Source organism: Lactuca serriola, chromosome 4 (assembly GCF_051521515.1).
Source record: "Lactuca serriola cultivar US96UC23 chromosome 4, Lser_US96UC23_V15, whole genome shotgun sequence".
Lineage (NCBI taxonomy): Eukaryota > Viridiplantae > Streptophyta > Magnoliopsida > Asterales > Asteraceae > Lactuca > Lactuca serriola.
In genome coordinates, this window is record NC_136411.1 from 63,281,041 (window position 1) to 63,304,304 (window position 23,264).

The following is a 23,264-nucleotide window of genomic DNA, read 5'->3' on the forward strand; positions in this document are numbered from 1 at the left end:
AACTCATGTGACATGAAGTGTATGTATGTATGGAGAGACATTATGCATAATACATATCCCTGAAACTTTCATATAAGCTAGACTGTGATTTTCTAATTGTAACATGAATGAAAGAATTGACATAGAATAACTAAAACAGTAAATTTTAAGTCCAATTTACAACTCTATTATTTGTTTCTTGTCTGAATGCTAATCTGGAATATATCCAGGTAAAGGGCTTAAATCCAAAATTCATTTATTTCTTTTATGAGCTTTTCATTTTTAAATATTTTTTAGTCAGATGCTTACGCCTTACTATTACTTCATCTCTTCTATCTAGAATATATGATATGGGTTATGATAAGTAGCAGTATATTGTTTATGGTTATCATTTTCATGTCTGTTTAAAAAAACTAATTTTATGGGTTTTGGACTGAGATTCAAGGCTGATAACACTTACGTGTGGTGCCCGGTCACTTTGTTACTATCTATTTTTCTAGTTTTCTAATTGATTAAACATGTAATGTGGTGTACTCAGTTGTTTACTTTGCTTTCGTGGATTCCAAAATGGAATGTCATGCCATTGTTGACTTCTTCACCTTTGTTTTAGTAAAAGAAAAGATTTTTTTATAAAGGAAATTTCTTTGGGATAAAGATTTTAGAATTAAAAGATGTGTGGATGATGGTGAACCTACTATTGTTTACCTTTGGTGCATTGAAGGTGTTTTATATTGCAAAGTAATTCAAGTTCCTCTTGTTGTTGACTGCTTACAGCCTGTTGTCAACATAGTTCCATTGCAGGTATTTAAAAAAAACACTATACTCTTTGTTTATTTCATTTTTTTGTATAAAATCACCTATTATGTATTATGTGTTTGACTGATAAAAAGACAAGTGTTAATGTCACTACTACTCTATTGGTCATTCTTCATTCTAATCCATTTGTTAAGTGCATAATACACTGCGTATATATTTTTGATGTTATATACATGTAAATTGGTTTTTTTTTTAAATGCAGTTGTTGGCTTATTATTTAACTCTTCTACAAGGTTATTACAATACATCAAGGTGATTGAGTATGGGTGAGAATCTGGAACAACAGAAGCTTAGTTTTCCGGCAGTCCAACACCAACAGCCGCCACACACACCGCCGGAGTCATGCAAAGCTCCATAGCTGTCACCCAACAACAATTACCTGTTTTCAATGATTGTGGAAGTGGTGGGTCCCATAGGTTTTCAAACAATTATAAATCGAAAACTTATACAAACATCACATAAAAACTAACTGAAAAAGCTCTCCTATTGTGGAGATATAATGAACCTTTTCATTTTAAGTTTTTTCATGTAAAAGCTCCACCAAAAAGTTCTCCTATAGTGGACGCTCTTATCAAATGGTGTATAAAGTAGAATCAAAACTAACTATATATCTTATGTACATATAACATGAAAACAATTCATATAGAAATTCATTCCACTTTCACATGTATGAATTTGCAAATTTAGAAAGTTCCAGAATATGTAATCAAGTCGATAACTTTATGGATTTATCTAGTCAGATTCCTGCTAGATACTCTGCTCCGATTAATCACCTTGATTCAGGTAATTTGTTAGACTTTATAAATCCATAAACTTAATCCTTTAATTACTGTTTACATTCTTTAATTTGTATTTTCAGCTTCAGCTTTAAACATAGCTGGAAAAGGGCAATTTTTGAGGCGATGTAACTACCCACCTGTATCTAACTTTCATTCACCAATCATGGGTTCACGACATGGTCAACACACACTCAGCTAATCTTCCTTTGGGATGTAATAATTTTGTTGTTTCACATGGCCATGAAGATATGTAGGCTCTTCAGAAAGTGTATCTTGAAGCACTGCTTGCTCAACATAACCAACAATACAGTTCACCACTTTTTGGAAGATCTGGAAGCTTAAATCATCTATATGGGAATCCCACATATAATCATGGCATTCCATATCAAGGAAACTTACTTGAAAATTCTACACGTTCATCAGTTGGATCCGGACAGTTGTCACAACAATTTGCTCCTGCTTTTAGAAATTCAGTGGGTGGAGTTTCTGGATCTTGGAATCCGGAAGGTGATATTAGCTTAGATAGAAGATATGTTTCTTCATTGTTGGATGAGCTCAAGAACAACAAAAACAAGTCTTTTGAACTCTCTGATGTTGTTGATCATGTGATTGAGTTTAGGTATGCAAACTAAGCCTTACTCTTATTCATTCATATTCAGTTATGACTTATGCATCATTGACTCTGTTCTTTTTCTTTTTTTCCCTTTTATGTTATAGTACCGATCAATATGGAAGCAGGTTTATTCAGCAGAAGCTTGAATCGGCCACAGTTGAAGAAAAGAATATAATATTTCCCGAAATTGTCCCTCATGCACGTAGTTTGATGACTGATGTGTTTGGAAATTATGTCATACAAAAGGAACATTCATCATCCTTTCATGTCTAATTCTTTCATAGTGTTGTATACTTAAACATTTTGTACATACACTTTCAGTTCTTTGAGCATGGGACCAAAAGTCAAAGAAGGGAGTTAGCTGGTCAACTCATCAGTCATGTTTTGCCCCTTAGCCTTCAAATGTATGGTTGTAGAGTTATTCAGAAGGTAGATTTTTTTTATTTGTCAAAAAGCACATAATCTTTCTTAAAGATCAGTCATCCCATATTGATGAATAATTCATAACATGGATTTATACTCAGGCATTGGAGGTTGTTGAAGTTGATCAACAGACAGAAATGGTGGCTGAGCTTGATGGTTCAATCATGAAATGTGTTCGTGATCAGAATGGTAATCATGTAATCCAGAAATGTATTGAATGTGTGCCTCAAGATCGTGTTCAGTTTATAGTTTCTTCTTTCTTTGGACAAGTTGTTTCTCTTTCATCACATCCTTATGGATGTCGAGTCATTCAGGTAAAACATATATTTTTTAAAAAATAATAACTTTCATTATCTATTTTTTTTCTTCTTCTTATCTGTGAAATGAACAGAGGGTATTGGAGCACTGTGATGATTGAAATACACAAGCTATAATGGATGAAATCATGAACTTGGTTTGTACTCTAGCACAAGACCAATATGGAAATTATGTTATTCAGGTACTCACTCACTCACCTTTTGAATATATATATATATATATATATATATATATATATATATATATATATATATATATATATATGTTTTTATTTGTGATTTGAGATTGAATTAATTGATATAATATTATTGTTTGATTATAATTAGCATGTCCTACAACATGGTAAACCCCATGAGCGATCAGCTATCATCAACAAGATTGCAGGAGAAACAGTGAAGATGAGTCTACAAAAGTTTGCTTCAAATGTTGTTGAGAAATGCTTAACTTATGGAAGCCCAGATGAACACCAACTTCTTGTAAACGAAATGTTTGGTTCCACTGATGAAAATGAGCCATTACAGGTCAGCAACTCTCTTTTTTTTTTGTAAAAATAAAAAACACATTAATTGTCTTTTTGGTAACTGAGTTTGTTGTAATGCAAAACAAAACTATAGGCAATGATGAAAGATCCTTTTGGAAATTACATTGTCCAGAAGGTTCTAGAAACTTGTGATGACCAGACACGCGAACTTATCCTCTATATTCTTGATATTTTCCCACTTTTTAAATCTTTTATCAAATTCTCACTTTTCGATACAGAGTTGATGAGAGAATGCGTGACCTAAATCTTTTATCAAATTCTCACTTTTGGAGGTGGCCATAAGAAAAGGTAAGCAAAGGGTAATTTGGTATTTGTTGTTGTTATTGTGTATTACAATATTTCCATGTATATATGTATAAAGTTTGTTCTTATTCAGATTTGCCTTTTACCATTGATTTCCTTATTGAGGCATTGTACTTTGAAAATGTTAGTTCTTACCTTTTGTCCATGTAGGATCCACCAGGAACAGGAAAAACACAAACAATTCTTGGGCTTCTTAGTGCCATATTACATACCAACTTAGTCTCTTAACTTTGTAAGACATTGATTACTTGAGGGTATTTTTAGTAACATTGTAAGAGATTGATTACTTGAGGGTACTTATGGTATATAATGTTATATTCTTTTGTTAACATGGTCCTTAGTGCAATGAATTATCTTTATTGTTTATGGTATTTTATTTTGTATTATGAGACTTTTAATGTGTTATTTAATTTGAAAATTAGTAAATCTATCAAAGAAGTATTTTATTTCTATTATGAGAAATTAAATGCAAATTTAATTTAAAAATTAATAAATATATAATTTTTTTAAACATTTAAATTTACGATACGCAAAAATGTGTGTCATCTTCATTTATGACATGGCCTTTCTTGACAGGGGCTTTCTTGATACGCATTGCGTGTCATTAACACGCGCGTCGTAAGGTTACGACACGCGAATGCGACTCGTCTTCCTTTATGACAGGGCCTTCCTTGATACGCATTGCGTGTCGTAAACGCGCGTCGTAATTGCGCGTCGTAAATGAGCGTCGTACATGCGCGTCGTCTCTCTTTATGACAGGGCCTTCCTTGACGCACATTTGTGCGTCGTCTGAGCCTTTTACGACGTGCAATGAGCGTCGTAAAAGTCTGTTTTTCTAGTAGTGCTCGGTCCAACATGTTAGAGTTTTACATCGCATTCCATATAATGCTTCAAATTGTGCCATTTGAATGGTAGAATGGTAGTTATTATTATCTGTGAATTGTACAAACGATAAATGTCTTGGATTAGTGTCTAAGTCCATAACTATTTTTGGTATGTACTTGACCCGATGGTGCATGGTCCTTTTGAGTTGCCTTCACCAAAGCAACTTGATAGGATGAATTATGGAGAGAAAGGATTAATTATGATTTATTAATATATTATGAGAATAATATATTAAAGGAGAAATCATATTGTTTAATTAATATTAGTCAAGAATTAATAAGAATTAAGTTTGTGGCTAAAAAAATTTAATTAAACTTAAGGGACTAGAACTGTCAATTGTGTGATAGTTGAATATTGAGCTAATGGACTCCTTATTAAGGGGGTGGACGAATTCTATGGGGAAACCCATTAGAAATCGTCCAAAGGCCTTTAAGAAAAGGGTTCATGGGTTGCTTAGGGCCTAAGCATCCAAATTAGGGTTTCCTTGTTAAATAACCCTAATAGCCTAACTATTTAAGGAACCCTTAAGCCCCAAAAACGTGGTGAGCTAATTGGTTAGGGTTTCCACACGTTTTGGGCAGCCTCCTTCTCTTCTCTTCTTCATCCTCTTGCTCTTGGTGTTTGTGAGCCATTAGAGGAGTGACATTTGTGACTCTAAGCTTTCTAAAGTCAATACAAGAAGGAATTGAGATTGTTATTACTATATAACAATCAAGGTATGATCTAAACCCTTATTCATATGTTATATTGATTAGATCTAGGGTTTTAAGTCTTGGATTAAAAGCATGTACAATAGAGAAACCTAGATCCAAGCTTTAGGGTTTGCATGAGCACATAGGATGTCTTATGGCCAAAACCCATCAGTGGTATCGGAGCCTAGATTGGTTTTTATTGTATTGATGCATATTTGATCGAAATCAGCACTGAAAATCGAAATTTTTGGGTTCTGAGGGTTTGACTCGCCGAGTCACTTGGTGCACTCGCCGAGCCAGGTGTACTCGACGAGTCCAAGTCCAGACTCGACGAGTCGAAACGTCTGACAGCTCGTTTTCGCGATTTTCTTCCTGTTTTGGCTTTGGATAATTACCTTAAATATGTTTTTGCTATAAAATCTGAATTTTATCAATCTTTGGTGATTATCCTTACCTGAATAGAAGATAATTGTCAAAATTTAGATAATCTTTTGTTTTATTAGATAAAATTTGATTATTTGTAATTTAGATTTGAATTATCTTGTATGAAAAGTTTCAATTTTTCCCCTTTAGGTTTTATAGTTTAAATTTGAACTTAAAAGTTTTGTTTTGAAATTTAAATAGTTGAAACCCTAATGTTTTGAAATGTTTCAAAACTTGCCCTCAAGTTTTGGAATTTAAATTTTGATTAAAAGTTTAATTTTGATGTATATTTAAATTCTAAACCCTAATGTTTTGAAATGTTTCAAAACTTGCCCTCAAGTTTTAGAATTTAAAAGTTGATTAAAAGTTTAATTTAGGAATGTTAAATTCTAAAACCCTAGTATTGTTTTGAAAAGTTCAAATCACACCCTTATGGTTTTGTTAATTAATTAAGGTGTATAATTAAAATAGGTTTAATAAATCCATAAAGTCTTGGTTTACAATTTAATTGAATTAATAGTATAATTGTTAAATTTGACCACCTAGTATTTTAAAAGTGTAAAATACACCATATACTATATATAACATTAAAAGTATAACATTATATATATATATATATATATATATATATATATATATATATATATATATATATATATGAGTAAAAGTCAGTCTTACTGTTAGTAGGCCTCATTCACGAAACTAGTCTATAAGGGGTGTTTAAGGAAATTGCCTATAAAATGGCGATTGAATGGGTATCCACTCTTACCCACCGCAATCTTGACTAGTGGAGGGTCGTTAGCCGAACGGGTAGGATAGGACAGAACATACCATTATAAGTATAATAAAGTACAAAAGTAACTAAATGTTTTTCAAATTCCCAATCTTAGTTACTTTAGGCAAAAGTGAATTGATGCAATTCCATGAAATTACACTTTGTACCCTTGCGAAGACGTTAGTGGAGCGTGTGTGGTTAACTGGCACACTAAATGATTCTAAGCAAAGGTCGCAAAGGGTGACTCAATGTTTGTCATAGTTCGGTGGAGCGTGTGTGCCCACGTTCTATGAATGAAATCACACATCGATAGGTTGAACATGTTGGGTGCGTCATTCCCTGATGAGTTGGCTATAGGCTGGGTTCTACAGTCACTCCCTAAATCATATAATGAGTTCAAAAGAAAGTATTATATGATGGATCATGACACAAACCTCATTGACCTAACCTACATGCTCATCGCTACTGAATCAGAAATGATTTGGCAAAGCAATGGAGCATATTTGTTGGGAAAGTCAACCAACCATGCGTCCGAGGACGTTCTAGGAGAACCGACCTGTATTTGCTGCCAAGAGAAAGGGAGTTGGATACAAGTCTGCCCTAAGAACCTGAAGAGTCCAGAAGATGGGAGAGTCAAAAAGTATGGTTGTGCTTCAGGTAAAATCCACTATCTAATTCCATTAAGTTCCTATTCGTTGATTCTTAATACATGATGTGATAAGATTGCATTTGAATGTTTTGCAGGATCAGTGAAAAGAGAGGAAGCTTGATGAAAGAGCAATATCAATCTAATCACGAAGAAATGGATCTCGATCGCATGGATTTGAAGATTAGATTTGAGCTTAGAAAGTTATGATTGAGTTGTTAGGAATTTTTCTTTTTGACTACATAGTTTTCAGTTGATTTTGCATTGTAAGGACAAATGTTTTCCGCTGCTTTTATGAATAAAATAAATTTTTGGTATAACTTATTTATTTATTTATTTATTTCCTTGCAATGAAATCATTATGAAAATTGATGTTTGCATATTTCTACAACGAATGGATAAGATTCTCAATTATGTTAATAGTGGAAATGTCAAGAATTTACCAAATAGGGAGAGTTTCTCATCGCCTAAGTTTCAATTGGACAGAAACTTGGAATCATGCAACTTGGTTGCACGATGAATGAGAAATTTCATATTTGGAAATTAGACTAATTCGTTGACAAAGTGTCAAGTGAAAGACTAGGAGATCGAGTACACAAAGTTGTGTGTTGATCAAGTACACCACAAGAGTAACAAAGATATTCATCATGATTCACTAAAGGTTTAGTAAATATGATTATACTTATAAGATTAAGTGTAATTCTGAATTGATTGAAAAAGGTTTAAATCAATAGCAGAACGAATAAGAAGAATCAAGTAGGCAGAAAGATAAAAGTTTCTCTATTCTAAGAAGAATGGAGAGTACCTTTTATGTTTTATGATAGGTGTTAATGATTAAGAACCATATCTCAATTAATCCTCTGTGTAAGTCTTAGTACAATTGTATGTCTAAGAAGAGGAATCAAGACTTGAAGAAATGGTTAAATCAAGAAGTCGATCATAATTCGTTCCAAAAACAAGTCTTAGAGTTAAGATTGTGACATTAAGTGACAAGTCTTAGGAAGGTTATAACATTCATCAAATGTAGAATTTGGAAAAAGGCTTTCCTATTCTCACACATTTGAAATTGGAAAGTTGTGATGTCTTGGATAAGACAAAGACCAACTATGACCAATTTTATGAAATGTTTTGTCTTGATAAAGACTACACTAACTCTTGAATATTTGTTTGTCAAGAAATGTTTATTGACAAGAGAATCTTATATGTCAAAGAGTCAGTGGGGTCTTAATGGTCTTGAAAGGTTTCAAGAACAAATCAAGAATAAACCTTATCGATCATCACTAGCACACGAGTAGAGGTTTACAACCTATCGTGTTGACATTACCTTGTCTCTGTGTCGTTCCAATTGAGTTAATTATGCATGTGAGCCCTATGAGTTCTCATTTGAATGAATAAAAGGCAAGGACCTTGATCAATTGAAAGTACATTGATAAGAAAGGGTGAGCTGCTTAACTACTTGGAAAACATGGTGGGCAGCTGTGTTACCATAAGGCAAGAAATCAAGATTAAGACAGTTCGGTCCATATGAATTTGAATTTGTCGTAAACTTTGGTTTTGACAAATTCACATGGATAGGAACACATACACCATTAAAATCTAAGTGTCATAAGATTCCCTCCTTCATGAAAATGACTGTGAGGAAATGCTTTCACTAAGAAAGATTTTAAGAAGATAGTAATTGTGAAAATTGTATTCTTGAATTCGATTATGGTTACGCTATCCCTTTCCATGATTCGAATTATGAGATTTGGCAATTAGTCTGAATTGTTTAAGACACACATATGAGCTATCTAAGGCAAAGGTGTATAAGTTTAAGAAGCATTGATAAAAGATTATCAAAGCATTGGGTATTAGAAATATGAATTTAAAGAAATTCAATAGGCATTGTTTTTCTGAAAGTTAAGTTGTTTCTGAATACATGTCAAAGCTGGTAGGAGCATAAGTGTTATGTTTATAATAATCATCGTGATAGTGGGAACATAAATGTTATGATTGCATGATTATTAAGGCAAGTATTGCAAGTTAGCAATAATAATTATAGAAAACAAGAGTTATACTTTCCAAAGTCGCAATGGTTGTAAAGTTGTTTTGCTATAATTAAGGGAGAGAATATTATGCTTCATTTCAAATCTAAAGGCTTAGGTTATGAAATGTTAATAAATTTAGTCAATGAAACATAGTGAGTTCTTAAAATTCGATTATGATTACGGCATTCCTCTTCATATTTCGAATTGAGAGAACGTAGCACATAAAATATTATGGCAGAAGTTGATAAAGTATCAAATCTTTATGTAAGACATTATGCATCGTGTCGCATACGCTTTGGGTATAGGATCGATGGCAAATGCTATAATATTTGACCATTTTAAAATTTTCCAAATGTCTAGTGCATTTAGAGGGAAAGGACAAGAATCGGTTTTTGACTAAGATAATTAGACAACTGTCAAAGGACAATCCAAAGTTCGCCGATGATTGGTCGCTTGTGAGTAGTTGGAAGCATGATATTGGATGGACCATATCGACATTATTATGAATAGATAAGATTCCATTGAGAATGAGTTGTCATATGGTAATTATGGAAAGGTTTCCATATTGGGAATTGGATATTGAGAATCAATGTCTAGATTAGAAATTTTATGCAAAATGATGTTCATGTTGGATTAGTGTCTAAGTCCATAACTATTTTGGTATGTACTTGACCCGATGGTGCATGGTCCTTTTGGGTTGCCTTCACCAAAGCAACTTGATTGGAGAAATAAATAAAGAGAGAGAGGTTATTATGATTTATTAATATGTTATAAGAATAATATATTAAAGGAGAAATCATATTTGTTTAATTAATATTGGTCAATAATTAATTAATAATTAATTTTGTGATCAAGTGTAATTAATTAAACTAGAGGGGCTGATTTGTAATTATGTGATAGTTACAAAATAAAGTAAGGATTATCTTATAAATATGGTGGACGAATTTAAGGTTGGAAAGCCTTAGAATTCGAGTATGATAAGGATTCAAGGATTATCTTATTGGTTGCTTAATGGATAATCAACTAGATAAGGATAATGATTGAAACCCTATCTCTACACCTATATAAACAACCCCAAGGTCATGAATTCATGTATCCCTTCCCAAGAAGTCTTAGAGACGAATTCTAACCTCCCTCCTCTTTCTTTATACCTTCTCCACTTGCTTATGGTGTTTGTAAGCCATTAGAGGAGTGACACTTGTGACTCTCTGCTTTCCAAGGTCAATTCAAGGAGGAATTGGATTGTTATTACTATATAACAATCAAGGTATGTTCTTAAACCTATTTACATGTGAATTCTGATTTCCATATGCTAGTATTAGGGTTTATAGTCTTGGATTCAAAGCATGTACAATAGAGAAACTTAGATCCAAGCATTAGGGTTTGTATGAGCACATAGGATGTCTTATGACCAAAACCCATCAGTGGTATCAGAGCCTTGATTGGTTTCTATTGTATTGATGCATATTTGATCGAAATAAGCACTGAAAATCGATTTTTTTTGAGTTTTGAAGGTTTGACTCGCCGAGTCACTTGGTGAACTCGCCGAGTCAGCTAGACTCGACGAGTCCAAGCCCAGACTCGACGAGTCAAAGTGTCTGACAGCTCGTTTTCGCGATTTTCTTCCTGTTTTGGTTTTGGATAATTACCATAAACTTGTTTTTGTGATAAAATCCGAATTTTTTCATTATTATGTGATTATCCTTACCTAAATAGAAGATAATTGTCAAAATTTAGATAATCACTTGTTTTATTAGATAAAGTTTGATTATTTGTAATTTAGATTTGAATTATCTTGTGAAATAGTTTCAATTTATCCCTTTAGGTTTTATAGTTTAAATTTGAACCCCAAAAGTTTTGTTGTTTTGAAATTTAAATAGTTAAAACCCTAATGTTTTGAAAGAGGTTTCAAAACTTGCCCTCAAGTTTTGGAATTTAAATTTTGATTAAATAGTTTATTTTTGATGCATATTTAAATTCTAAACCCTAATGTGTTGAAATGTTTCAAAACTTGCCCTCAAGTTTTGGAATTTAAAGGTTGATTAAAAGTTTAATTAGAAATGTTAAATTCTAAAACTCTAGTATTGTTTTGAAAAAGTTCAAATCACACCCTTATGGTTTTATTAATTAATTAAGGTGTATAATTAAAAGAGGTTTAATAAATCGATAAAAGTTTAGGTTAACCATTTAATAGAATTAAAGGTGTAATTGTTAAAGTTAACCACATAGTATTTTAAAAGTTATAAAATACACCCTATAATATATATATAACATTAAAAGTCTAACATTATATATATATATGTATAACTAAAAGTCAGTCTTACCGTTAGTAGGCCTCATTCACGAAGCTGGTCTATAAGGGGTGTTTAAGGAAATTGCCTATAAAATGGCGATTGAATGGGTATCCACTCTTACCCACCGCACTCTTGACTAGTGGAGAGTCGTTAGCCGAACGGGTAGGATAGGACGAAACCTTCCATTATAAGTATAATGAATTACTAAAGTAACTAAATGTTTTTCGAAATTCCCAATCTTAGTTACTTAGGCAAAAGTGAATTGATGCAATTCCATGAAATTACACTTTGTGCCCTTGCGAAGACGTTAGTGGAGCGTGTGTGGTTAACCGGCACACTAAATGGGTCTACGCAAAGGTAGCAAAGGGTGACTCAATGTTTGTCATAGTTCGGTGGAGCGTGTGTGGTTTACCGGCACATCGAATAGGTGACTGTAATATGTGAGTGCACCATGTAGTTTGCATGGTTATTCACACCCGCTTTGTGATCCTCGGCATCCCAGTCACAAACAAGAGGGGCATATCGAGATTTAAACATGCCATTGAAAGTTCAATGAATCTCAAAGGATCTAGGAGTTTTCATAGATTTAAAACTTAAATTTCTTTTTCGTTTTTCGTGGTGGAAATTAGTGAATCGTCATTCACTTACCTTCAAATATTCTGCAATTAGGGTTACGGCATCCCTCTCCCGAGTTGTAGAATATTGTGTTGGGTCCTAGCCTTAGTATCTCATTTGGGTGATTTACTAAGGACTCATTCAATCAACTAACTTGAATTCGTTTTCTCCCGTATTATAGATGTCAAAGTTCGACAACTATGGTCTTCCCAAATCCCGTGGAACAAGCATTCCACATGAAGATGATATTCCACGATTCGATCGAGGATCAAGAAATCATGCTTCACTTCCTCCTCCTCCTCCTATTTTTCTCCCCAACCCACAAGATCGAAGAATTGAAAGGTTCAATATCACTCAAGCCCTTTTGGCAAGTAAACATAAAGAAGGAAAGTCGGTGTGTGCACACGTCCTAGGGATGAAGTCGCACATTGATAGACTAAGAATGTTGGGATCCGTTGTCTGTGAGGAAATGGCTGTTGATTGGGTTCTTCAGTCACTTCCCAACTCATATAGTGAGTTCGTGAGAGAGTACTATATGATGAACTACGACGTGACCCTTATAGATCTCACCTATATGCTTGTTGCTGCTGAATCTGCAATGGTTTGGCGCAATAGAAAAACAAAGTTGATTGGTGAATCTGCCTTCGAGACCTCTATGGATATAGACAATGGCAACGAAAGACATGCCATGATCGAAAAGTTTGATCATAAGAGAAAGGCGATGTTTGAAGTAGTTCCATGTCCTGTTCCAAAAGAGTCAATTTGCTTTTATTGCCAAGAGAAAGGGCATTGGAGTCAAAGCTGCCCCATTTACCTAAGAGATCTAAGAGATGGGAGAGTCGAAACGTATGGCTCTAATATAGGTAAAATCCATTTACTAACTCTTTTAAGCTTCTATTCTAGATTCTTAATACATAATGTAATAAGATTACAATTGATGGTTTGTAGGATCGAAGAAAACAAAGGAAGCTTAAGGGAAGAAGTGAGCAGAATCTAACCGTGAAGGAATGGATTTCGATCGCATTTCTCGAAGATTAGATTTTTGAGCTACTACTTAGAGTTAGAATTAGATTGCTAAGAAAGATGTATTAGCATAAGTTTTTCAATGAATTGCATTGTAAGGACAAATTTTTCCGCAATAAAATAAATTTTGATTTTAAATTTTATTTATTTATCCTTGCAATGGCGTGTATGGAAAATTGATGTTAAAATGTTTCTATTATTAGCAATAATGGATTTGGTTCTTATTGTGTTATTTATGGAAAGTCAAGAATTTACCAAATAGGGAGAGTTTCTCATTGCCCAAGTTTCAATTGGACAGAAATTTGGAATCACGCAACTTGGTTGCACGATGAATGAGAAATTTCATATTTGGAAATAAGACAAATTCATTGACAAAGTGTCAAGTGAAGGAATAAGAGATCGAGCACACAATGTTGCGTGTTGATCAAGACCACCATAAGAGTAAAAATGATATTCGTCATGATTTACTAAAGGTTTAGTAAATATGATTATACTTACAAGATTAAGTGTAATTCTGAATTGATTAAAGGGTTTAGATCAATAGCAGAACGAATAACAAGAATCAAGTAGGCAGAGAGATAAAAGTTTCTCCATTCTAAGAAGAAGGGAGAGTACCTTTTATGCTTTATGATAGGTCTTAATGATTAAGAACCATATCTCAATTGATCCTCTAAGTGAGTCTTAGTACAATTGTATGTCTAAGAAGAGGAATCAAGGATTGAAGAAATGGTTAAATCAATAAGTCAATCATACTTCGTTCCAATAACAAGTCTTAAAGTTAAGATTGTGACAATGAGTGAAAAGTATTAAAGGTTTATAACATTCATCAAATATGGGAAGTTGTGATGTCTTGAATAAGACAAAGGCCAACTAGTACCAATTTATGAAGTGTTTTGATAAAAGCTACACTAACTCTTGAATATTTGTTTGTCAAGAAATGGTTATTGACAAAAGAATCGTATATGTCAAGGAGTCAGTGGGAGTCTTAATGGTCTTGAATAGTTTCAAGAACAAATCAAATAAACCTTACCAATCATCACTAGCACACGAATTGAGGTTGACAACCTATCGTATTGACATTATTTTGATTATGTGCTGTTCTAATTGAGTTAATTATGCATATGAGTTCTATGAGTTCTCATCTTGAATGCATAAAAGGCAAGGCACCTTAATCAATGAAAGGTACATTGATAAGAAAGGGTGAGATGCTTAACTACTTGGAAGACGTGGTGGGCAGCTGTGCTACCATGAGGCAAGAAATCAAGATTAAGAAAGTTCGATCCATAAGAGTTTGAATTTGTCGTAAACCTTGGTTTTGACAAATTCACATGGATAGGAACATTTACACCGTTTAAAATCTAAGTGTCATAAGATTTCCTCCTTCATGAAAATGATTGTGAGGAAATGCTTTCACTAAGACAGATTTTAAGAAGATAGTGATTGTAAAATTGCATTCTCGAATTCGATTATGGTTACGGCATCCCTTTCCATAATTTGAATTGTGAGGTTTGGCAATTAGTCTTAATTGTTTAGACACACATGTGAACTATCGAAGGCAAAGGTGTATAAGTTCAAGAAGCATTGATAAAGGATTATCAAAGCACTAAGTATTAGAAACATGAACTTAAGAAATTCAATAAGTATTGTTTTCTGAAAGTTAAGATGTTTATGAATACATGTCGAAGCTAGTGGGAGCATAAGTGTTATGTTTTATAATAATCATCATGATAGTGGGAGCATAAAAGTTATGATTGTATGATTATTAAGGAAAGTATTGCAAGGTTAGCAATATTAATTATAGAAAACAAGAGTCATACTTTGCAAAGTCACAATAGTTGAAGAGTTGTTTTGCTATAATTAAGGGAGAGAATATTATGCTTCATTTCAAATCTAAAGGTTTAGGTTGAGAAATGTTAATAAAATTTAGTCAAAGGTACAAAGTGTGTTCTTAAAATTTCGATTATGATTACGGCATCCCTCTTCACTATTCGAATTTTGAGAACATAGCAAATAAAACATTATGCGTTGTGTCCCATACGCTTCGGGTATAGGATCGATTGCAAATGCCTTAATGTTTGACCATTCTAAAATTTTCCAAATGTCGAGCGCATTTAGAGGGAAAAGGGACTAGAATTGGTTTTGACTAAAAACAATTAAACAACTATCAAAGGACAATCCAAAGTTCGACGATGATTGGTCGTTTGTGAGTAGTTGGAAGTATAGTATTGGAAAATATGGAAATGTTTCCATATTGGATGGACCATATCGACATCATTACGAATAGATAAGATTCTATTAAGAATGAGTTGTCATATGGAAGTGTGTCCATATTGGGAATTGAATATTGAGAAATCTATGATTAGATTAGAAACTTCTATGCAAAAGGATGTTCAAAGAATGTACTTTGAGTGAGAGACATCACGTCTATGGAATTGTTTTGTAACAATCTCCGATAGAGGACTTTGTAATATCATTGGCAATAGTCTTTATGACTTTGGTGCAGTGACATTACGAAAGGATAAGTTGCATAGAATGTTAGAATCTAGCATATTCTATAAGTAACAAGAATTTGATATTCTTTAAACTTATGAAAAACGGATTTGGAGTTGAGAAATGAGAAGGATTGGAAATTTGTTCAATGTGATCTATTTCACAAAGTAAGAACCATAGGTAAACATTGTGTGCATGCTAGGAGCATGGGACAAGTGTTGGAATTCAAGTAAGAAGTTGATTACCCGAAACGACAAATAATGAGTAATCGATATGGTGATAAATAAAAGGAGTTTTATTAATACTCAAAGGTTTGAGGCCATATGAGATTAGTATTATTCTTGTGTTTCACATTTGCATGTTTTGACTTCCAGAATAATTGAGTTTATTAAGAATAATCGAATTATTCAAACGGGCCACAGTCGTTCATATGTTGGAAGTAGATATGAATGAAGATTGTCGTGAATTGGTGTGTGGATTGTCTAAAAGAGTATTAGACATAAGCAAATGTTTGCTGCAACGTTCATGAGTGCTTATGAATATGATTTGAGCATTGGATTAAACCCACGCTCACTTGGATCACTCCATGAATTGTATCACGAGTGATTGGTGAGACGATAACATCTTATATTCTTGAAACCGAGATGCGTGAGTTGTATCTTGCGAATCGGTTGCACATTGATAATATGTAAACGCACCAGTAACTTGGTGTTATAAAATGTATTGTTGTGTGTAATTCAGTGTGTGAGTACAAGCGAGCATTGTATCAAAGTTTATCCGTTCCTTTTATCCAAAGTAGGATAAAAGCGATATCTTTGGGCCCCTCGATGGTTTAGTGATGACAAACGTAAATGCTCGGCCGGGCTAGGGCTAATTTGATTTGTTCAATTAGTCAGTCGTCATAAATCAGAAATCGAGAAGTAGTACAAAGAGAATGATTTGAAATCATATCTCATATGATATCTAGAATGGAGGAATATATGATCCCTTATCTAAGGACACGCGTATTTGATATGATCAGAGTTGACAGCGGCTTTGGAAAGCTACGATTGCAGATCGGGATCCGAAGTCATACGCAGAATAGTTGTTAGACTTATCCAAGTGGGAGACTGTTGGATTAGTGTCTAAGTCCATAACTATTTTGGTATGTACTTGACCCGATGGTGCATGGTCCTTTTGGGTTGCCTTCACCAAAGCAACTTGATTGGAGAAATAAATAAAGAGAGAGAGGTTATTATGATTTATTAATATGTTATAAGAATAATATATTAAAGGAGAAATCATATTTGTTTAATTAATATTGGTCAATAATTAATTAATAATTAATTTTGTGATCAAGTGTAATTAATTAAACTAGAGGGGCTGATTTGTAATTATGTGATAGTTACAAAATAAGGTAAGGATTATCTTATAAATATGGTGGACGAATTTAAGGTTGGAAAGCCTTAGAATTCGAGTATGATAAGGATTCAAGGATTATCTTATTGGTTGTTTAATGGATAATCAACTAGATAAGGATAATGACTGAAACCCTATCTCTACACCTATATAAACAACCCCAAGGTCATGAATTCGTGTATCCCTCCCAAGAAGTCTTAGAGACGAATTCTAACCTCCCTCCTCTTTCTTTATACCTTCTCCACTTGCTTATGGTGTTTGTAAGCCATTAGAGGAGTGACACTTGTGACTCTCTGCTTTCCAAGGTCAATTCAAGGAGGAATTGGATTGTTGTTGATATATAACAATCAAGGTATGTTCTTAAACCTATTTACATGTGAATTCTGATTTCCATATGCTAGTATTAGGGTTTATAGTCTTGGGTTCAAAGCATGTACAATAGAGAAACCTAGATCCAAGCATTAGGGTTTGTATGAGCACATAGGATGTCTTATGACCAAAACCCATCAGTTCAAAGGAATGTACTTTGAGTGAGAGACATCACATCTATGGAATTGTCTTGTAACAATCTCTGATAGAGGACTTTTTAATTTCATTGACAATAGTCATTGTGACTTTAGTGCAGTGACATTACAAAAGGATCATTGCATAAAATGTTAGAATCTAACATATTCCATAAGTGGCAAGAATTTGATATTCTTTCACTTATGAAAATGGATTAGGAGTTGTGAAATGAGTATGATTGGAAATGTGTTCATTTGATCTATTTCACAAAGTAAGAACCGTAGGTAAACATTGTGTGCATGCTAAGAGCATGGGACAAGTGTAGTAATTCAAGTAAGAAGTTGATTACCCGAAACAACAAATAATGAGTAATCGATATGGTGATAAATAAAAGGTGTTTTATTTATACTCAAAGGTTTGAGGCCATATGGGATTAGTATTATTCTTGTGTTTCACTTTGCATGTTTTGACTTCCTGAATAATTTAATTGGTTGAGAACAGTCAAATTATTCAAACGGGCCACGGTCGTTCATATGCTGGAAGTAGATATGAATGAAGACTGTCATGAATTGGTGTGTGGATTGTCTAAAGAGAATTAGACATAAGAAAATGTTTGCTGCAACGTTCATGAGTGCTTATGAATATGATTTGAGCATTGGATTAAACCCACGCTCACTTGGATCACTTCATGGATTGTTATCATAAGTGATTAGTGAGACGATAACATCTTATATTCTTGAAACCGAGATGTGTGAGTTGTATCTTGCGAGTCAGTTACACATTGATAATATGTAAACGCACCAGTAACTTGGTGTTATAAAACATATTGTTGTGTGTGATCTGGTGAGTGAGTGCACGCAAGCATTGAGTCAAAGTTTATCCGTTCCTTTTATCCAAAGTAGGATAAAAGCGATATCTGTGGGCCCCTCGATGATTTAGTGATGGCACCTAAGCGCTTGGCCAAGCCGAGACTAAATTGATGTATTTAAATTGTAGTCTGTTGTCAGTCATCATAAATCTGAATTCGGGAAACAGCACATAGACAGAGAGAATGATTTAGATCCATGTCTCAGTCTATACGATATCTAGACAGGAGGAATATATGATCCCTTATCTAAGGACACACATATTTGATAAGATAAGAGTTGACAGCGGCTTTGGAAAGCTACGATTGCAGATCAGGATCTGAAGTCATATGCAGAATAGTTATTAGACTTATCCAAGTGGGAGACTGTTGGATTAGTGTCGAAGTCCATAACTATTTTTGGTATGTACTTGACCCGATGGTGCATGGTCCTTTTGAGTTGCCTTCACCAAAGCAACTTGATAGGATGAATTATGGAGAGAAAGGATTAATTATGATTTATTAATATATTATGAGAATAATATATTAAAGGAGAAATCATATTGTTTAATTAATATTAGTCAAGAATTAATAAGAATTAAGTTTGTGGCTAAAAAAATTTAATTAAACTTAAGGGACTAGAACTGTCAATTGTGTGATAGTTGAATATTGAGCTAATGGACTCCTTATTAAGGGGGTGGACGAATTCTATGGGGAAACCCATTAGAAATCGTCAAAAGGCCTTTAAGAAAAGGGTTCATGGGTTGCTTAGGGCCTAAACATCCAAATTAGGGTTTCCTTGTTAGATAACCCTAATAGCCTCACTATTTAAGGAACCCTTAAGCCCCAAAAACGTGGTGAACTAATTGGTTAGGGTTTCCACACGTTTTGGGCAGCCTCCTTCTCTTCTCTTCTTCATCCTCTTGCTCTTGGTGTTTGTGAGCCATTAGAAGAGTGACATTTGTGACTCTAAGCTTTCTAAAGTCAATACAAGAAGGAATTGAGAGTGTTATTACTATATAACAATCAAGGTATGATCTAAACCCTTATTTATATGTTATATTGATTAGATCTAGGGTTTTAATTCTTGGATTAAAAGCATGTACAATAGAGAAACCTAGATCCAAGCTTTAGGGTTTGCATGAGCACATAGGATGTCTTATGGCCAAAACCCATCAAAATGTTCATCCCAGTTGCCTCCAAAATCAATTATGCAAGATCGTAACATATCTTCGAGTGTCTGAATCATTTTCTCACTTTTCCCATCAGTGTAGGGGTGAAATGCGGTACTCATTAATATTTTAGAGCCCATTTGTTTTTGAAAGCTTTGCCAAAATCAGGATGTAAATTGTTTGTCTTGATCAGAAAGAATAGAAATTGATACGCCATAAAATTTTACCACTTCATTAATATTGACATTTGATACCCAATCAACAGAAAAGCTTTCTATAGGCTTACGAAAGCAAAGCAAAATATTGTCTTATGGGGAAAATGACTTAGGAGGGTAACTACTTTTTATCTGTGTTCACATATTGGCAACTTCTTCTTTTTGTACATAATAAAGCAACTAACTTGTTTTAATTGTTTAAATTACACCAATATTACCGACTAATACATGTTTTAACTGGTAACTCAAAGGGAAAATGACTTAGGAGGGTAACTACCTTTTATCCGTGTTCACATATTGACAACTTCTTATTTTTTGTACATAAGAAAGCAACTAACTTGTTTTAAATATGTAACATCCCAAAAATCATGACCAGAAATTTCGTTTTTAATTTAATACTAAAACCATAATTGTCAAACCATTAATTTAATACTCCGGCATCGGGCCCCGCCCGGCATTGAGCCCCGCTCGGTATACAAATTTGTCTCTCTTAGGCCCCGCCTGTCTCTGGGCACCGCCTGCTAAACACATACAATCATATAACATGCTAACACATAAAGAAACATACTCTACTGTATCCCTGTCCTAAGAAACATACTCTGCTAATAATGAGATACATAACTTCGTCCGTACTCAGCTAGTTCCAGCCAGGGCTTCAGCAGTGCAAGGTGAGTCTCCTCACCGTGTGAATGGGTCTAAGGCCACAATGCCAGCCCATGTAGTCTATGAGTAGGAAGACTTGGGGGTTAGCCCTAGGCATTGTATGTTAGTATGTTATTCCAGACCAAGGTCCGATGTCGGGCGGGTGCCCGAGGAATGTTTGCATGTTAGATTATACTTGTTGTGTGTGTGATACTTGTATGTGCCTGGTAGGGAGGTGAGTGTGGGCGAGGTCCCATATCTCATCACTAGTTGAGTACGGACGATGTTCCGTATCTCATTATTAGCAGAGTATGTTTCTTAGGACATGGATACAGTAAAGTATGTTTCTTTATGTGTTAGCATGTTATATGATTGTATGTGTTTAGCAGGCGGGGCCCGGAGACAGGCGAGGCCTAATAGAGACAGATCTGTATACCGAGCGGGGCTCGATGCCAGGCGGGGCCCGATGCCGGAGTATTAAATTAATGGTTTGACAATTATGGTTTTAGTATTAAATTAAAAACGAAATTTTTGGTCATGATTTTTGAGATGTTACACAGTTAAAACAAGTTAGTTGCTTTCTTATTTACAAAAAATAAGAAGTTGCCAATATGTGAATACGGATAAGAGGTAGTTACCCTCCTAAGTCATTTTCCCTTTGACTTACCGGTTAAAACAGGTATTAGCCGGTAATATTGGTGTAATTTAAACAGTTAAAACAAATTAGTTGTTTTATTATGTACAAAAAAGAAGAAGTTGCCAATACATGAACACAGATAAAATGTAGTTACCCTCCTAAGTCATTTTCCCTTCTCTTATGTAATTAACTAGTTAAATGATTTATTTTTCTGTAAAAATATTGTCTTATGTAATTAACTAATTAAATGAGGAGAAAGACCAAGTCATAAGCTTACGAAAGCAAAGCAAAAAAAAGGAGAGAAACAAATGGGGTTCTCCGTAGTCCGTACTCGTCACAGCCGCCCAACCGGCTGCGCACGGGCTCACCTTGACCCTGGTGCGTAGTACCGTTCTCGGCGCATATTAGCCTGCGCCACCTCCCCCACCCTAAGCGGTGGCCTCATCTTTCTAGATCTCTAAGTCAGCCGCACACCTCTCTCTTCCTCCCCCGTCCACCCTACCTTTATCAACACCCACCTAATCCTCAATTCCTTCATTATGTTTCCACCTCTCATCACCACCATCACCACCACCACCACCCACCATCGCCCCTCTTTCCGTCTCCTCCCCCTGCTAACCTGCGCATCACACCATGACCAGCTCGCATTCACCTTCTTCATCGCAAGATCCGACAAACCCAACACCGATTCTCCTCGCTGCACCACCACAGACCTCAACAGCATCTTCCCGACGCCTCCCACCACCGTGCTGGTCACAAGACGAAACTGCAGCGCTTATCGATGCGTATCGTGATAAATGGTACTCTCTCCGACGAGGCAATCTACGCGCATCACACTGGCAGGAAGTCGCCGATGACGTCGCAAATCGATGCCCTTTGTCATCCGGCATCCCGCAGAAAACATCCATTCAGTGCCGTCACAAGATGGAGAAACTTAGAAAACGTTACCGTGCAGAGATCCAACGCGCCGCCGCTACCCCCAAAGGCCACCGGTATCCCTCCTCATGGGTTCACTTTAAACGGATGGATTTGATGGAAAAGGGATCCTCTTCTTCCGATCCCGATGCGATGAATCAGGATGAGGATGATGAGGAAGAAGGAGATCGAGACGTTGACAATCAAGACGGTTTGTTATTATACCCTAGAGGAATCAAACAAGCGATCCCTCTCCCCCCACACCAACGATTTTACAGTTCGATTGATAATGGTACCGGACACTTAAACGGAAACGAAAACGGGTTTCGGATTAAGATTCCCGGCCGGGCTAACACCGCTGCCGTTCCACCGCCATCGGCCGGGATGAATATGTATAATAACAATAATAGCGCATACGACGACTACCCACCTCCCGTGAAGTCAAATTACGGATTAGGAAAGGGTTTGAGAGATGGGTATGCTAAGGGAGGGTTTGGAATTGGGAAGGATAGAGGTGGCGGAATCAAGAGGAGGGAGGAGGTGACCGGAAATAGCAATAATCCGGTGGAGGATATGGTGACAGCTATAAAGATGTTGGGAGATGGGTTTATGAGGATAGAGAGGATGAAGATGGACATGGCAAGGGAGCTTGAATCCATGCGAATGGAAATGGAGATGAAACGGACAGAGATGATTCTGGATTCACAGCAGAGACTCGTGGATTCGTTTTCAAAAGCAGTTTTTGAGAAGAACAAGAAGTTGAAGAGGATGCCTACACCAGAGTCTTGAAAATGGAGTTCGTTTCCTAAACTTTACTTTCAAATGTTTTTTTTTTTTTTTTCTTTTGTAAGTTTGTGCTAATTGTGAGTATTAGCAGTAGGAAAGTAGTCATAGATAAGATCAAAGCTCTAATAAGGATATCATGTTTCTTGATTACTTGAAATTGTTGCTTATGATCGAAAACAAAAAGGTTATTCATTCTCTCAAACGACTAATTGCTTCTTCATTCTCTCATGGAATTTGCTTCTAATTCTCAAGCGATTTGATTTAAATATAAACTTGAAGGGGCTTAACCCTTTTTAAAAATAATGACTGACATACCCTTGAATGGTTTTATTTGGATGTTATGAATGCTGAAGCAATGTATTGATGAGAGAAGGTATTTACGTCTTTTGCCATGGAGAAAGTTGTGAATCAGACATGAAATATAGAAAAACTCAATGTATTCAAGACTCAAGAAAAAGCCACTTCAAAATTTGGTGCAGTGACAAACTCAAGTCGAGTCAAACTTGAGC

The 23,264-nt window shown here is 35.0% G+C and overlaps 1 protein-coding gene and 1 pseudogene across 1 annotated transcript; both read left to right on the plus strand.

Moving 5' to 3' along the window:
* The first annotated feature begins 1,750 nt into the window (after positions 1–1,750).
* On the plus strand, positions 1,751–3,713 carry LOC145098443 (uncharacterized; annotated as a pseudogene).
* Positions 3,714–21,331: 17,618 nt separating this feature from the next.
* On the plus strand, positions 21,332–22,957 carry LOC145101724 (Alcohol dehydrogenase transcription factor Myb/SANT-like family protein). Its single transcript, XM_079039001.1, has one exon. The coding sequence runs from the start codon at positions 21,688–21,690 to the stop codon at positions 22,756–22,758; it is 1,071 nt and encodes a 356-aa protein (XP_078895127.1). The 5' UTR covers positions 21,332–21,687; the 3' UTR covers positions 22,759–22,957.
* Positions 22,958–23,264: the final 307 nt, after the last annotated feature.

Bases quoted from the DNA above. Each gene is read 5' to 3' on its own strand.
- LOC145101724 (XM_079039001.1), top strand. From the start codon at position 21,688: ATGACCAGCTCGCATTCACCTTCTTCATCGCAAGATCCGACAAACCCA.